The sequence below is a fragment of the Ostrea edulis genome, chromosome 6 (assembly GCF_947568905.1).
Source record: "Ostrea edulis chromosome 6, xbOstEdul1.1, whole genome shotgun sequence".
Taxonomy (NCBI): Eukaryota; Metazoa; Mollusca; class Bivalvia; order Ostreida; family Ostreidae; genus Ostrea; species Ostrea edulis.
Window position 1 is genome coordinate 12590348 of NC_079169.1, and position 19568 is coordinate 12609915.

General features: G+C 33.4%; 1 protein-coding gene across 1 annotated transcript in view; it reads left to right on the forward strand.

Moving 5' to 3' along the window:
- The first annotated feature begins 5367 nt into the window (after positions 1-5367).
- Positions 5368-19568, forward strand: part of LOC125645548 (uncharacterized) — a 62304-nt gene continuing 48103 nt past the window's right edge. The window contains exons 1-3 of the mRNA XM_056141549.1: positions 5368-5652; positions 17702-17962; positions 18134-18469. Of these exons, the coding sequence (XP_055997524.1) occupies positions 5421-5652; positions 17702-17962; positions 18134-18469 (829 nt within the window). The 5' untranslated portion in view covers positions 5368-5420. The remainder of the gene's footprint in view (positions 5653-17701; positions 17963-18133; positions 18470-19568) is intronic.

Sequence of the window (19568 nt, forward strand, 5' to 3'; positions counted from 1 at the left end):
TTTCAATATGTTTTACCTTTACACTCCAGCAATCATTTGACATAAGAAGTAGATAGGATATCGGATAATCTGAGAGTCTAATGATCCCTACTAGGTTAAAAACCTTGAAAAAACGCATATTGGAAAATGGTGTCTGAAATTCTTATCTCTGCAAACATGTTTCATTCATCATTTACATTACTAAATTACCATTTCAAGAAATATTACAAGGTGGTTTTTGAAAAACAGTTTAAAACATTAAAGCTTCAAATAATTAAAAACCACTTTCATTAATTGCCGTAAGCTTTAGGGATCGGGCTTGAAGTTAGAAAAATCCCAACTTTACTATGGAGCTTAGCCTACGTCACAATAGATGAAAAAATAAAATTGTGTCGTCAGATCAGAAAGATTTTTACATTTTTAACGCTCATTCAGAGAATGCTAACCTATGCTCAAGTTACAAATTTGGAAATTCGAATATTTTAAAATACCTGAATTCTGCATTCCTCGCCCCCCCCCCTTGTTCCTGGTAATTTTTAACAATACGACACAGCCGTGCGATGTGAGTGTTAACGGGACATGTAGTACCGCGTACATTCCGAGACGTTTTAATCAAAACATCAGTGGAGGTCATGTCCGGCCAGAAAAGTGTTTTAGATAAAAGAAAATTACATTACAACGCCCATGATCCATACTGTACGTACAATAACACAAACATGTACGACACCTAGGACTAGAGATAGGGCCTGGATATGTGACATGAACACCCTGAAATCATTAGACACAATAGAGATATGCACATACATGTATATGCACATTTATTAAGGATTCGGAAGGCCTCGAAAGCAACTTTTGTTATATTGTTCTAATTAAATAAATATAAAAATTTTGCAAGGGGGGTTACAATGTCATATAGCTTTAGATTGTGCATATATTCTATTTAGATCATGACGACATCGATCGTATTTTTTCAGGTTTAAATAAATCATAAGGAAAACAACAAAAATATGTGACTGTCAGTAGGCCTACACGAAGCACACAAAAATTAGCATTTTGTTGTATATAGGAGATTCGATATTTCTACCGATCATTAATGATCAGAAATCACACAAAAGAAATGGCCTACAATAGATACATTGAAAGTTGGCAACATGATTTAACATCATAATCTGTAATATTCGCAGAAATCTCACGGGAATTACTAAACGACTGTGTCATAACGCAATGTGTATGCCGAGTTTACGACTTCGCGATGTATACAACTATAAGCACTTTCTCTCCCGAGCGTTGTTTTGTATAGAACCGGCTTGTTTGTATTATTGCGATTCGTTTGTTGTTGGTTTTTTTTAAAATTCTAAATTTTTGTTGATTGCTTTCAAACAATCAGTCCTAATATGGTCTACAAATTTTTTTATTTTTTTTTTCATCATTTATTAAAAAGTATACATACTATTTGGGATAAAATATCCTCGGATACTCCCTCTTAATTCTCACCAATGGTGCCAGGGGCCCATTGGATTGAATGTATTTTATTATAATATTATTTTATATAAGGCATATATATAATTTATATGAAAATACATAATATCAAATATTTTTCGAAATCATAAAAATATCATATACAACGTTGATGTAGATATATCAACAGTAGAATAACATAGAAATTACTTAAGGAATAATATATGAACAATGTAGTCCTAAGTTGACCGTATAGTTATAATGATAAATATTTGAGGATAATTTATACTGGTCTCTTCACAGCAGTCAAGTTACATTAATTTACAAAGATGTTCAAAAAATTTATGCTCTTTTGCATTTATATACTTCAATACTGATGTATAGAAACATAATGATTTTTTAACATGATTATACATATTAAAAGTCGTTTCACTTAACGAATCTAATCTACATAACATTTTATGTTTGTATATTCTGTAGGCTATATAAGTAATAAGTAAATTTAAGGATTTGGTTTTATCATTTTGTTCTAGAAAAAACCCAACAACAATGTGTTTCCATTGAACTTTGAAGGATATATAACTGCTAACAGTGTTCCATATATTTAAAACATTATCACACTCGTAAATCAGATGTTTTGTAGTCTCAATTTGCTTACAATGTGTACATTCATTCTTTACATCTTTTTTCCATTTGCTAATATATGCATTATTACATAATATGTTATTCAATAACTTATAACTGAATTCCGCTATCTGTTTGTCTTTCAAATCTTTAATTTTACATTTATAAATGTTTATCCAATTAGAATCACCGAATATTCTGAATTCTTCAGACAGTAATGCCTGAAAATTGGGTTTGCAAAACTTTTTTTCAACTAAATTTTTATAAAAAAGATTACTTGATGTTTTAAGTATATTGGTAAATCCAAGAAGGAAGTTAAAATTAGTGACATTTTGTTTATTTACACAGCTTGAATTTGAAAAATCGTTTAGTCCTCGAATTTTTCTCGTGATTGTCATAATAATTTTGTATTCACATAGCCAGTTAGATTTGTCATTAATGTTTGAATAATGTTCTAGCGGTTTAAAAATTCCATCATCAAATAAATCACTAACATATAAGATACCAGATCTCGCCCAATTATCGAAGAAAATGGGTTTTCCTTTATATTTCAGATTTGTGTTATTCCATAATGGTTGTTGTAAAATATCATCAGGTAATCTTTTATCAAAGTTAAGTTCTCTTTTACATTCATTAAAGCAACACAGCATTTCTTTATAAAATAGTGGTAATTTAGTTTTGTTTAAATTCCCCACATCAGTAGTTGAATATTTTAACATATAGTATATATCAAAGTTAAGTTTTCTACAATAATTATTTAAAATTTCAAGTAAGACTCCCTTTGAATTTAATAATATCGGTATCCATGCTGCTTTTAATGCTTTTAATTTGCATTCTACATCTACTATTGAAAGACCACCTCTTGCTACATCTCCAACCAAAGTGTTTCTTTTGATTCTTTCTTTTTTATCCCAAATGAAATTAAAGATTAATCGTTGTACTTTTTTCATAAAATCTTTATCAGGAAGACATAGAATTGACGATACATATGTTAGTTTTGAAATGGCAAGTGTATTTATAATGCATGCTTTGCCAAAAGGTGTTAATTTTCTTCTTTTCCAGGATTCAAACAATTTTTCCATTTCATTATATATTCTCATCCAATTTTTAATGTAACATTCTTCTTTATCGTGACCTAAAAAAAATGCCTAGACACTTGACCGCTTTACTTGTAACTCTAATACCAGAAAGTTCTTCAAACTGATTTTTCAATCTTCCAAGCAAAATACATTCAGTTTTGTTGATATTAATTTTAAAGCCAGCACTTTCACAGAATTTATTTATTTCATCTAGGGCATTTTTCATAGAAATTTCATTATTTACCGCAACTGTTAAATCGTCTGCGTGCTGTATACTCTTTATTTCAGAATTATTTATCACAACACCGTTAATGCTGTTATTGTTTTTTATTCTAATCGCCAATATTTCTGCTACAAAAAGAAAAAGGAGGGCTGATAGGGGACACCCTTGTCTAATCCCCGTTGTCATCGAGCATATCTTAGAAAGCCATCCATTATTTTTCATTTTAAAGATTGGTTCTGTATATAGAATTTTAGTCCATTTGATAAAATTATTTCCTATATTGAATTTATTCAACACTTTAAAAAGAAAATTCCATTCCACAGAATCGAATGCTTTTTCAAAATCTAATAATAGTAATATTCCTTCCAAATTTTCAGTTTCACAATATTCAAATATGTCTAGTAGGAGTCTTGCATTCTCCCCAATATAACGTCCTTTAATATAAGCAGTTTGGTTTTCATTAATTATACCTGATAAAACTTTTTGCAGTCTTTTAGCAAAAATAATGGCAATTATTTTATAGTCAGTATTTGTCAAATTTATCGGTCTATAATTTTTAAGTTGATTCTTTGCTCCCTTTTTAAAAACCAATGATATTACTGATAATCTTTGAGTATGTGTCATTGTTTCATTGTTAAAAATCTCTTTTAGAGCATCATAAAAATATGGTCCAATTTCATTCCAGAAAATTTGGTAAAATTCATTAGGCAAACCATCGAGACCAGGTGATTTATCACTTTTCATACTAGAAACCGCCTCCGTACATTCTTCGAAAGTTGGGAAAAGTTCCAACATGTCTTTATTTTCATCACTTAATAGTGGTATATTTACTTCCGACAAATAACTGTCAATGATTTCATCATCTAAGTTTTTACTAGCATATAAATTTTGATAAAAATCAACCATTTCCCCATATATTTTATTAGGTTTGTTTATCTTTTTATTGTTTGAGTTTAGAATTTCTGTAATGACATTTGAGGATTGATGCTGTTTTTCTAAGTTTAAGAAATAAGAAGTACTTTTCTTTCCATTTTCTATCCATTTAGCTTTTGATCTTATTTGTGCGCCTTTAGATTTTTTTATCATAAATACAATCTAGCTCTGCTTCTAGAGTTTTAAGTTTTTTGTAATTTAAGTCTTCGGGTCTCCCAGTTTCTAATTTTTCAATTTCTTCCTCAAAATTTACCAAAATGCCATCGGGTTCGTTGCATGAATATGTCATAACGTTCGTGACTCATAAATAACGTTTCTAACATTATTTGACGTGGTATGGGGAATTACCTTAATTGTATCTTGTTTAACGTCGCTCTAGAGAAATTTTCACTCATATAGTAGGCGCGTAGCTGCCTATACGCAAGTACGCAATTGCGTACATTTCATTTTCAAAGAGAGTTCTGTCGTTAAAATATCTGTGCCTTAAAAATAGCTTCACACAAGAGCAATGACCTTAAATAGATACCGTCAAGGTTTGAAACACGATTTAACATCACATTGTGTAATATATACAGAAATCTCATTTAAATGTGGGAATGACTAAACGACTAAATCATAACGCAAAGTTAAACTTCAAGGTGTATCATAACTATACGCATTTTCTCCCCAGAGCGTTCTTTTGTAGATAACCGGCTTGTTTGTAATGTATAGCCGTATGTTGTTGTTTTTATTACTTTTAAATTGTTTGTTTCCATTCAAAAAACAGTCCTAGTGGGCATAGAGGACATGGATACGGCCCACAATATTCACCAAAATGTCATCGGGTTCGTTGAACGTGTGATAATGTTCCTGACTCGTGAATAACGATTCTACGTTTGACGTGGTGTGGGTATTCACCTTGAATTTCTTCCGTTGTTTTTGGAGCAGCTCTATCACATTTTTCAATTCAAAAACATAGATGTACAATTGATTATCATGGACACATGAACTAAGGGAAATTACACGTGCTGTTTACATTCATGAACATTCACATATGCATACATTTTCAGTGTATTTCCATTGCAGAGTCCAACCTCAGTGCCGTCCTTGTGAACTGGAACATTACAACATCTGAGATAAATGTGATGTGGAAAGATCCAGACACACACTCTGACCTGATCCAGTCCTACAGAGTCACTGTGAGGGAGAGTGGCGGATCTACCATATTTAACACCTCTCTAGGGAGACAAACCAGCTATAACCATAAATCTAGCTTTGACCCTGGATATTTGTACTATTTCAAAATCACATCTAAGGTACAACTAAGTGACCCAGTGGAAATGCTTTATGTTGAAAGAGAACAACACCTCATTGTAGGTAGGTCGCAAAATTTTGTAATTTTATGAAGTACATGAAAACATGGTCCTAAACTGCACTCTGAAGAACCACGATATACAAAAATTACAAAAGTGACACCCAATGATCCTCCCGGGAACTCGATCCCACCTTTGGTATATCCAGGGGTCCGTTTTTGCCCTACTCTCTATTTTGTATTTCTTATAGGCGTTATGAGATTGATCACTGTTCGTTATCTTCATCTTTCATCTTTTTTTTTACAGAGATTTCATGCGACTCATAGTGTAATAAATTATTAAAATAATATTCTTACGTTAAGACCAAAGGCAGCGACACTCTTTACTTTTAGTTACATTTCTTTAAAAGTGTTTTACTTCCGAAACCGAAATTTAAGTACTACTCCATATAAGAGTTAGGCAGGGAGTGGCATATCAAGGTATGTCGATTTTGATGAAACTTGGCATGATGATACCTTTTGCCTTTAGAAGCGAATATATAACATCAATTTTTTTCTAACACCTGTTTTGGTTTCCATAGTAACGATCACCCAGTTTAAGACATATTCAATGGCTACTATCCGAGTAGTTTGTGGTATAATAGTGAAATTTAAAAATTAAATTATGCACAAATTTAATATAATTGTTTTAAAATGAATTTATTGTAATGAAATATAGAGTTTAAAGAAACTGTTGATATAAAAGAAAATACCTTAATGTTAATTGTAATATCTAATCAATGTCTATGAAAAAGGAAGATAATCAATAATGAGTCAAATTTGGATTTTCCCCTTTTTTCAACATTTTCGCAAGTAAAAAAATCTAAAAACCCAAGACTGGATATATCTAACACTATCAGTCATAAAATCATTTATTTTAGTTATGCTTGTAAATGGAAAAAAAAAATTGTGTAAATGCATGCTTGTTACTAAAAATAGCATTTAAAATTGTAATGATGTCTCATTAACAGCCATTCTCTGTAACCACTTCAACATTTAAATAAGGGATCCGGCTCGCACTGTTACGAATTTTTTTTCGTAAAATGGCACAACTTAATCTCACATAAGTAATGTAAAACCATCATAGTTTGGTTGCTATGCAACTCCCATTGTCATGGTAACACGTGCATATCATTCAGGTCATAGAATAGATAAGTCTATTTTTAAATGAAAAATGACAATTTTTATTCAAATATGCTGGATTTAGTTGTTTGATTTTATATCAAATCATCATAAAATAATATTTTGTAGTATTTTTGTTATTTAGTTTGATATTTAATTAATGATTTGAACATTTCTATGGTTTTATTTCTGTCTGAAAAATAGGTATATTTGATACATTCTAAAAAGGCTATTTTAGAGGCATATTTGAATTTTGGATAAAAATTCCCGCATGTAGCTTGAAATATATAAATGTTTATTCAATATGCATTGCAACTACAGCTGTAATACTGTCATATAACAATGAGACATATTAAGGTATCTGTCTTCCAAGCTGTGTTTCCATGGAAACAAAATGATGCATTTTGTCATGATATGCCAGATGCATATTTCATTGCAATTTAAATTACAATTTTCTTAGTAATCTAAGTATATCATCTTGAAAACTTACTGCTATTGATGTTAGGATTTTAAATTTCTACAAATTTGATATGAGAATGTTGGTTGCCATGGAAAAGAACATTGTTATTTCTTTTCAAATTCGGAATCCATGCAGAAGGAGTAAATATTTTAGACAAAATTAAAAACTGCTTTATTGACATATTCAACTGAATTCAATATAATAGTGGAAAAAATATTGTTATTACTAGTATTTCTATTGAATAGAAAATCATCCCCAGGGGGTCATGATTTTTACAAACTTGAATTTCCACTTTGTCAGGAGGCTTTCTTGTAAATTTCAGCTTTTCTGGCCCAGTAGTTCTTGATTTTTATGATTATCTCCCTTTTGATGGGGGCATCGCCCTTCATTTGAACAAACTTGCATCCCCTTCACCCAAGGATGATTTATTCAAAGTTTGATTGAAATTGGCATAGTGTTCTGGAGAAGAAGATTTTCCTATATAACGGCATGTAAAACTTTGATTCCCTATTGTGGTCCCACCCTACCCCCGGGGGCCATGATCTGCACAAATTTTAATCTAACTCTATATCAGGAACCTTTCAGGTAAATCTCCACTCTTCTGGCCCATGGGTTCTTGAGAAGACTTTTAAAGATGCTCTTTATATATTCCCATATATAACTTTGATCTTGTATTGTGGCCCCAACATACCTCCAGGGGTCATGATTTTAACACACTTGAATAACCACTATGTCGGGAAGCTTTCATGAAAATCTTAGCTTTTCTGGCCCAATGGTTCTTGATTTTTATGAAAGTGACCCCACCCTATTTTTGTGATTAGCTTCCCTTTGAAAGGGACATGGCCCTTCATTTCAACAAACTTGAATTCCCTTCATTCAAAGATGCTTTGTGATGCTTAGGTGAGCTTAAATGACAGGAAATCGGAATTTCAGATGGTGTTCAAGTAAATCTCATTTTAGCATACATCGTGCATGTACAATTGTACTTAGATCATAAAAACTCTTTAATTATATCAATGTATTGTTTATTTTTTTTTTCAAATGTCCATGATTTCTATATATACATTTTACATGTATCACAAATTGTATTGGCAATAATTGCATATCTTTTAAAAGAGTTTAATCAACATTCATTTTTACTACCAGGTTCTAGTTTGAAAGGATAGTTTAATAAAATTTCAAAACTATTTAACTTGTAAATGGAGATGTCAAATTGATGCATTATTCAGTATACAAGTTCCACTTTCAAATAAGAAACAATCACAACAAAGTCCCATGTAATCAAATATAATCTTGTACTTTCTTCTTTTATTCAATTAAGACTTCAAAACTCCAATGTCTGATTTTCACTTCCAAATTCACTATGATTATCTTATATCCATCCGTGCATACACGGGTTAATGTCTAATGCAAGGTGAAGATAACGAACAGTGATCAATCTCATAACTCCTACAAGCAATACAAAATAGATAGTTGGGCAAACACGGACCCCTGGACACACCAGAGGTGGGATCAGGTACCTAGGAGGAGTAAGCATCCCCTGTTGACCGGTCACACCCTAATAAATGCAATATCACCTAGCTAAATATTTTACATCATGTCAATTAGAAAAAAATTATTGTTCTAGATTTTTTCTTGTTCTTTTAAAATGATCGCTTTTACAACTTTTATCTGAACCTTTCACCCTATTAAATGGATCATCAAGGCTAAGATACACTTTCATGGGATTGATAACACATTTAAGGAACAAGATGTGTTAGTGAAACACTATATATTCCAAAATAATTTATTTCAATTCTTATGATAGTCTAGTCTTTGATTGGTCATATACAACTAGGATATGCAATTTATTTGTATAATATGGTTTGGTATGGGACCACCACCCCACCCCCCATCCCAGATAACCAGAGGTGCAAATCTTGATTCTGAGCAGAAACTTTGTAGAGGTTTCTAAAGTAATTCTAAAGTAATGTTCCTTGTACCATATGACACCATTTGTGTAAAGGTATGATCACTGAAGAATTCAACAGCATGAACCAGTTTTGTTTTGTCCATCTTCTATCTGTGATGGGTTGTAGCCTCAACTGTCTGTTACTTTCCATCAGGACCATGCATAAATGTATGACAATGTGCTTTATCAATCTGGTGTTTTTGAATCCCAGGGAACAATTTCATCAGTTTAGATTTGGGAAACATATTGACATTGATGGACAAATTCTGACATCGAACACTTGTCTTTAGAATTTTAATAGTTTCCTTATACTGGAAATATCTGTTCTTTCTTTGTCAGCTGGAAAAGAAGAAAATATAATTGTAAGCTTATAAATTATAGCTTCCCTTTAGTCAGGATAATCAATCATTAATTCAAACAAAAATATGATATATATAAGATTCAAAAAATGTTAGGGGGGATTCAATTTTTGCATTATTAGTGAGAATGTTGAGATCGTTAACATTTTATATTTTGATCCCATATTACGACCCAACCTAGCTTCAAAGGGTCATGACATAACAGAACTTGAATTCACACAACCAAGGGATTGCCTCAACACTAAATCTTTAAAATTGTTTAAAAGGTTTTCAAACATTCAGAATAAGTGTAAAGTATTCAATTATGAAAAATCATAATCGATACAAATTCATGCAATAATTGTCACATAAATTATTTAAAGAAGAAGGTAACTGATCTATATATTATTCTGCTATTGGTTTCTTTAATGATAATGTAATAATAAGTAATGTGGGACAATTAAGTAAAAATAAATAATTAAAAATTAACATTCCCTTCACTGTCCAGAGGCACAGTACCCTAAAGGTCCTAGTAAAATTTGTAATAATTTTAATTAATCAAAATCAGAGCTATAGGTAAGCAGATTGTCAGTTCATAATGTTTAATATATAGTTGATCTTCCGCCTACAGTATGTTCATAGTACATAAAAGTGTATTGAATCCCAACAAATCTGCAATACAATAATTTACCTTAACCTAATCTATGTAGAATAAAGATTAACCAACTAGTTTCTTACTTTTGAAATAGTCTAATAGGTAAAACAGATGTTCGCCAATATTTGCAGGTTTCGAGTTTGAACAAATATCCTTCAAATTCTGATATTTTGACAATGCTCAGTCTACATATACAGTAACTGATTAACCTGAACATATTTTTACATGTAACAGAAAAAAAATATTAGGAAATGTTGAAATTCTGTGTCATATACATTGATATACTGTAAAATTGTTAGTGGAAAATATGATTTTGTTTTTAAACACTGATGAACAAAAATAAAAGAATTTATAGAATGTGTGGTGTGTATTATATTCCTCGACTGATTAAATGCCCTCTACTTCAAAGTGACATATCTATATTGCCAAATTATTTTTTTATACTTCATTAAATATAGAAAACAAATATGTGGATATTGTATAATGTCAAATGAAGATCATCTAATATTAATCAAGATGAACAAATTTTCACTAATCATTCTTAAAATAAGAAAAAAAATGCTCTGTTGAACTTTAAAAAAATATTTAAAAAGAATATGATTTATACATACATATAAATGTGTCAGAAATTAATTTTTGTGTGTATATATTTTGTGTGTATAATTGCATATATATTTATTACAGTGAAATGACACCAATATACAAATATACGGATGTATATTTAATTGCGGTTATAAAATTTAGAAATTCTTTTCAAAATTAAGGATTATCTCCCTCATGCATAGCTTTTATCCTGGACGAATTTGGCTCCACTTTTTTGGCACGCTGTTTTTGGCTATATTTAGCTCTAAAACTTCATAGTTATTTCGGATTTCAAACATTTCGGTTGAGCATCACTGAAGAGACATTATTTGTCGAAATGCGCATCTGGTGCATCAAAATTTGTACCGTATAAGTTTTACATACAGTTTAATTGTACATGAAACTATCATGTGATGATACATACAGAAATGTAATTAATATAAATATTATAATTCATTGCCACCACTAAATTATTTTACACGTAATCCCTCAATGCTACAAACTTCTGTACTACAGTTTGTTTTCTTTTTTTCTATCATAATACTATCTATTTGAACATTTTCCCGTCTTTTCCTCTGATGTTTATTAAAAATTAGCCTGTGGTAGAAAAAGTTAATTTTGACCCCTGTATTCAATCTATTAGGGCATTTTCCTGTCTTTTCCTATAATGTTTATTACTAATTATGAGTTATAATGCCTCAAGGGCCCTGAATTAGTTTACTAAAATCTTTGCATGTTTAATACAGTGAATTGTTGTCATCACATTTGAATTTTGAGTCTTTGACACAGTAATATATTCCACTGAAAGTATACACATGTACACCAATACTAACAAAAGCACATGGAACTACTTGATCAGTTACTAGTCTACCAAAGACAAATAATACCTCCTGCAAATCATATTCTCCATGAGACATGGTGAATAGTATCATAAAAACACAAAATGCATATTGTACATGTATTTGTATATTTTTAAAATAGTAAATGAAAATCAAACTTTAATCTACTGAGGTATTATTAGAAATAAAGTTAAATTTTGTTAGAAACACTCACCTCTGTCATTCAAGTTCAGCCAAAACACACATCCAGATTCATGCCTTTCTGTGGCTTACACGTGCAATCGTGAGGATGACCAGGGAATCCACATTTATGCGATGGTTTCCTGTAGATTCCATGACTGTATCTGTGGTTGGCACAAACAGTAACGTTTTGATCTAAATCTGAATGCCAGAGGGCAGAACGGATGGCAAGTAGTCCAGGTTCACGGACTTCTCACTCAAATTGCACGATCTTTAAAAATGTCCTAGAATTGCTCTTGAACAACCTTTCAAAGAAATTAAAGCTGTTTCCGGTGTAAATATGTGATAGGTTCCACAAGGGTTATCAAAATACTGTTACAGAGCAGACATCAGTGGATGCTGCCATCATGATTTTCAACCGACACCTACGTTTTGTGTACCAAAGGGACATAACTCGTATGGCAAATAAGGGTTTTTTAGAAAATTTTAAAAGTCGATATCTATGCCAACAATAATTTACACAAAATTTTAGAGACTCCTCAGGATTGAGTATGGATATAGTAATTACCTAAAAATTTAAACTTTCTAATATTCATTTGGGAATATGATTTATTGAAATCTGAAAATAGGACATATTCAGTTATTTTCATACAAGAATGTGCATTTGGTTTCAGACCTGGGATCACACACTAAAAGAAGGACATGGTAACTTTTTACCATTGATAGGTATATAACACTCAAATAAATGTTTTCAAACAGAAATTTCTCAGTTTTAAGATATTCATGTACCACGCCTATTATACGACCTGCCTGACTCTTATGTGGAGCAGTACTTAAGTTTACCAGAATAACGTTTAATCCCCTTTTCACACATTCACGGATCAGGAGCCGGTCGACGCCGGATGCAAAATTCTAGTCATTACGGGTGATCCGACGTCTTTGGGTTCTTTGACGTTATGCCGGTGTCAACACGGTCTCATCACGATGCAGACACGGAAAACGCCGGTTTCTCTAGAGATAAGCACGGTAGCTACCCGTATGTCCCGGGGGAAATCCTGGTCGGTGCCGTCATGATCACGGAGCGTACGGAAGATCAAGGTTTCTGCCGGTCCATCGACGGTTGTTTCACGGAGATACACGGATTATCACGGTCTTTCTTCCCTGCGTGTATCGTGCCTGTCCGTGTAGTTACCGGGAAGAATATGTGTACAGACCGTAGCCATCTGTGGTTTTCAGCAGGAAAGTTTTGTACACGGATGACCCCGGACTTTACACGCTTACTTCGGTGGCTACACGGATTTCTCGGTTAATATACGGACCTCTCGGTTGATCCACGGTTGTACACGGTACCTACACGGATCTGTACGGAAGATTTTCTTCCAGGACGATCCAGGGTAGAAATTAGAGATGTTTAATTTTTTTCACGGTTTGGCTTGACCAAGCTGGATTGTCCCGGACGACGCCGAATGCATACACGGTTTGTACACGGTGATGGCGGATTGTCGTGGACCATCACGGATTGACAATCCGGGATAATCCGGCGTCTCATCCGTGAATGTGTGAAAGTGGCTTTAGACACAGGGTTAAGCTTGTCATCAAGCAATGTAACATGAACTTGTATTAGACCGATACATGTTCTTGTGTACTAATAAAGTAATTAATATTATAAACGAACAACTAGCGCAGTTATTTGATGTCGAACATTAATTCGAGAGTTTTGAATACATTAATAATCGCAAAAGCATAATTGTTAGACAAAATAAAATTTCACTTGAAAATTTCATTTCTGAAAACAAAACATTGCCTACTGAGAACTTACTAATATATTCGCAAGAGCTTGTTCTGCATGTGATCAAGTTTTGAATCGAGGTAGACTACAGACTAGCAAGCTTAGGGTGCAGGAATGTCAACGATTTCGTTTAAAGCAAGCACTTTGCAAATTCTATGATCGTTATAACAATCTAGTTTGTCAATAAATCTACATGTATCATTGAGTCAAATGCTGTCTGCTTATTTTTCATACCGATAGTTAGGCCTTTCTTGGCACACTGATTTTGAGTACGGATAACTCTGTTTACCTGATCAAAATATACACAGATGTAGGATTCACGACGGGTGTGACCGGTCGACAGGGGGTGCGCAGTCCCCCTAAGCACCTGACCCCACCTCTGGTATATCCAGGGGTCCGTGTTTGCCCAACTGTCTATTTTTGTATTGTTGATAGGAGTTTTGAGATTGATAGCTGTTCGTTATCTACACATCTCATACTACACTTGATATTGAAGTTGCTTATACTGAACTATGTGTTATATTGAAGTAAAATTAAATCCCCATTAAAAAAAATATACTATATCTTTTATATCTACTTAACTAGCTCAACATCGGTTATATTGAACTTTGGATATAAAGAACAATTCAGGTAATTTCCATGAATTTGAATATATCCAGAGCAGATTTTACATATGTATTTTAACTACATGGTTTCGAATCATAAGGTTGACGAGTTCCCCTCTCATTTACATTTTACAAACATAGTTTTCATAATCATGACATATTTCAGTGTAACTTTCACAAATATATAAAGACAGTCAATCTTTATCGTAACAATGGCTTTGAATTTCTAATGATTTCTTCATTAATTATTCTGTTTGTACAACTATTGTCTATATGTATATACTTTGTAAGAGAAGTAAACTTCTGGTAGAATGTGTTTGAGAATCTCTTTTAATGAATTTGCCAGTCTCCATTTACTCCACAAATAAACTGCGAACGTTACGAATAAAGCAAGTTCTAGAAAAAATAATACTTTAATATGAACTGCTTGGAACTTACTCCTGGATCCCCATCAGCTACAACTGCACTATGTATACCCTAATACTCAACCTTCCTTTTTTCCATCTAAATTACATCCGTGATAAAACAAGGAGCTTCCCCAGACTTCACCCATTCATTATAACGAAGTTGTTTGTGATATTAATTGAAAAGGAAGAAAGTCATATCTTCATAAAAATGTAGGTGAAGTTGTTTGGTTTGGAAACACACATTTACTCATATGGAGACGTGAAAGGCTGCAACATTTTAGCCTATGCTCTGTGCTTATGGCTTTGATCTGGGAGGGATCTTTATTGTATCACGCCTTCTCTGACACGGTTTCTCGTTATTATTTTTTTTTTTACTTCCGCCCCATTTAGTCGCCTCTTACGATAAGCAAGGGATACCGAGTACCTATTTTATTGTGAGGACCACGATAAACATTCCAGTTTCATATAGTAGATGTATTGCAAAATCATCATCTCAAAACGCACAAGCGTGTGGTTTGAGATATTATTTATACGGTGTGACCGTTGGACCGAGCGAAGCATGAAATGGTCATTGGCGTATCATAATTCCGTTAAAGGACATATCTCATGTTTTCAAAGTATACAATATTACATGCATTTTGTCTTCTTTATGCTTATAGTAATTAATTCTAATAGTTCGTTCGCCGAAATTTTGCGATAATTAACCACAATACAGACTTAAATCTAAGCCCCGATTTCAAAAAGTCAAGTTAATTAGGTAGGTAGTCACGTGGTACAGTGACGTCACATGCGCCCTTCGGATTGTGAAAGTACTGCGAGATATTATTAAAAACTCAACTTTTAGGGGCCTAATTAATTTACCATGGGCAACATTTAAATCGATGTTGATAAATTGTCCGAGTTTTATATGTGTTCGCCACCAGTGCACACATATAACGATGTAAATACCCAAATATAGCGAGTAAAGCGTGTATGAAATCGGCAATATTGTGAGTAAATAATGTTTATATGGGTCGCTGTCTACAAACTGTTTGGGGATGTTATTCCTTTATACATCTGTAATTGGCGCTGTTTTTCTAAAATAAACAGTGCAATCATTATTTATTTTTGGATTAGACAAATTATGATACGTTAAATTGTTGACAACTAGGCCCTATGCCAAGCTATTGTCACGCGTGCATTTCGGAAAGAAAGAAAAAGACAACACACACAAATCAATAAAAATATTCAAATCTAAAGTGGTAATCACATTATTTTATTTTGATAAAGCAATCTTATTACTATTTTTGAATTGTGATCTGCACGTCTTTAGGAAGTACGAAGTGGGAGCACGGCGTTATAGCCTACTGACCACTCAAGATGCTACGAGTTCAATAAAGAAATAATTTTATAATTCAATTTAAAGTTAAGAAATACAATATTCTATTATTTGTATAATTAAAAGTTCAATTATTTTGTATCTTTATTTGTTGTTGTTGTAAATCTACCAGTTGGTAGAAGTTACATTGTATCGTCGATATATGTTGTTACAAGGTGAAGGTCAGTTGATCCGAGTGTGTATTGAATTTGAAGAGCAAAACAGAATGTATGCTATAGGCCTACCAGTGCTTATAGCTTCGATATATCCATTTTCTCGCAGTTTATCAGGGTCTCTGTCCAAGAGATGTTTGAAAAGGTGACTGGGTGTGTTTTTTAAGGTAAAGTTATTGCTCCAACAAAAAAATTATCCACGTCTTTTTTCTCGTACCTTCCTTCGAAAAATTGAAAAATACTCAGTCTAAATCCTTTCTACCGACAACTAGTACACCCGAGCACGGCACAAAACATCTTAATGCATTATTATTTACAAACCGTTAACGTGACAATTGGTTTTTTGTCGATTAAATCTAATCTGTTTATGAAATGGCTAATAGATGTTTTCAAACCCGAGGGCGCATATGACGTCACACAAAATGGCGCGTAAACTAGCGAAAGAAAATATGCATATCGCAAGATTTGAATTTCATCGCTTTCAAACTCGAAAACTACGCAAAATATTTCATTTAAAACACATTTAAAGTAGTTTTAGGCATAAAAAGAGTTAATTTTGCTGAAAAAATGAAAAAGTTTAGAAACATGTGTTGTGTCCTTTAAGTACGGTATAGATTATGATTCATTTAAGATTGATATATTTTTTTGAATTTTCTGTGTGCTAAACACCCAGTAACATCTCAATGTTAAAGGAGGATATATAAGGGTAACAGTTTTATGTGATCCGCCTATTCGTTTAACCCGGGAAATAAAACGCAATGCGACGTAAACCGTGCATTGTGAGATTACATTTAACCTCGATTTTTTTTCTCTTTCAAAGCAAATAATTATGAACAACAATTCATCCCGTTTGCAATTAAAAAGACTGTTAAAACTAAAGAAAATTAACCAATAGATTCAAAATGGTAAAAAAGTAACCGTAAGTATATCGCATATTCGTATTTAAAGAAACTCGTGAACTCGTTCATCTATTTAGTCGTATTACTGTTTTTCTATTTAATGATTAGCTTAACACAACTGTAATAATTATAATAATGCCATTCATTTTTAGCAAACTGGGCGTTTAAATTACAAATTACATGCCAGTCTTTATTTTTGGCATTCAAAATTAAAACATGAATAACTCTGGAAGCATCTAATGAAGAAAACAATATGGCGGCGCCCATATGGATCATAAAATTTTTCAGTGAACGTATATAGAGATTATCTCTATTCGTTTGCTGATTTTCTCATTTTTTCTCTTTTACGGCGGGTGTGACCGGTCAACAGGGGATGCTTACTCCTCCTAGGCACCTGATCCCACCTCTGGTGTGTCCAGGGGTCCGTGTTTGCCCAACTATCTATTTTGTATTGCTTGTAGGAGTTATGAGATTGATCACTGTTCGTTATCTTCACCTTGCATTTAGAGCCTTGCTTCGCTAGGTCCGAGCTTCGCTAGTAAAATATACCAGTATTCTTAAAGGATTGCATGTGTATATGACTACCAATGTACACTCACGCATGTTTCTCAACACGATCCCGGGTTGGGTCTAACAATAGCGGACTGAATTATTAGTGCATCATGATACATGTAGCATTATTCATCGTTAAGTATGATATATTTACCATTGTTTGTAGAACCACTCCCTCCTGGTGCTATCGATAGAAACGCCAGTAACTTACATCCTGAAAAACTTCATCTGAAATGGACAGACCCAGGGAACAGAACACGTGTTGATGGATACCGAATAAACATTAATGGATACAACTATTCCACAAGTTCAACTGAAACGCCCATTTCACGAAGACTGGAACCCGGCAGAAATTATACGGTTACAGTTATAGCAAGTTCACATGGAACAGAAAGCAAACCATATGTGGAACAAATTACAACGCTTCGTGAGTGTGAATTTTGTAAAAGTCGTGTTACATGTATTTATATAGTACCAGCTATTTTTTGTATGTTGAAACACCTAAACGTACATGCTATTTCATATCTAATAAGAATGTGTAGTACTTGTATGTCCCATCCTGGGATGGTTCTGACGCAATTACGTATTTGAAATCAAGGTACTCCGAAAGTCATCATTACCACTCCGAAAGTCATCATTAACGGGGGCAGCTACGTATATCCCCTATATCTATCAACCCTGGAGATTGAAGCTTCTCTACAAAATTATTCCGACTTTCCGCCGACGTTAGAGACAAGATGGCAAAGGAATGGCGTAGACATCAACATAACAGACGTGAGATATAACGGCAGTTCTCTCGATCTGTTCAATCCGAAACTCGTCATCAATAGAGTGGATTTCGATCATGAGGAAGGCAGATTGTATCGTTGTACTGCACGGAACTCAGAAGGATGGGGAACAAGCACATACGACATACGGGTGTATGTACAAGGGAGTACGTAATTATCAACATATCATCTTGTAAAATTGTAGGTATAAAAAGATACATGAGTAGCAATGCACATAGGAATAATACAATATGGAGAACAAACACACAATAACCTACAACAGATGGTTATTTTAAGTATTGTAGTTTTTGCTTGCTTGTATGAAAGGTGAAGATAACGAATAGTGATCAATCTCATAACTCCTATATGCAATACAAAATAGTTAATTGGGCAAACACGGACCCCTGGGCACACCAGAGGCGGGATTATTTCACGTTCCATTTGAGAATTCTTCCCTTGTAGACTGATGTACGTGAGTGTTCTATGTAGACAGATCAGAACAGGATATATAGCGGACAGGGTTCTTTGTCGTGAGCAATGCCTACCGTGATCTGGAACCTCCGTTTTAAGGTCATTTCCGAGAGACCCGTAACTTTCACTGCTATGTCGAAAGATTTGCAAAGGAAACTCATTACGTATACTGAACGTCTTGGGTTTAACGCGATTCCTGGATCTAGAATCGGAAAGTTGTGAAGCCGTAACCACTACGTTACTGTGACCGTATTTCATACTTATGATATTTTTGGTGTACATCACGACAAATCGTGACTTGATGTACATGAAAGGTGAATATAACGAACAGTGATCAATCAAATAATCCAATAACCAATACAATTAGATAGTTGGGCAAACACGGACCTCTGGATACATCAGGGGTGGGATCAGGTCCCTAGGAGGAGTAAGCATCCCCTGTCGACCGGTCACACCCGCCGTGATATCTTAATCACCTACACGGAGTTATCCGTAGTCAAAACCAGTGTGCCAGAGTGATGCCTGAATACCGATTTTGCATTAGCAAAATTGATAGAACATTTCTAATATTTTTTGATGGAAAATCCAAATTTATTTGTTATCTTTGCAATAAATCATTGCAATTTCGAAGTCAGAATGTTGTTGTGCATGCACATTGGTCATATAACAAGCCATATCTTTTCCCCCAATCGTATACCCTCTTCATCAAAGAGACAATCGGTACACTTTGACTGCTGCCCAACTCCATATCTTTGATTTGATTTATTCATTATTTGTATATTTACATTGACTTAT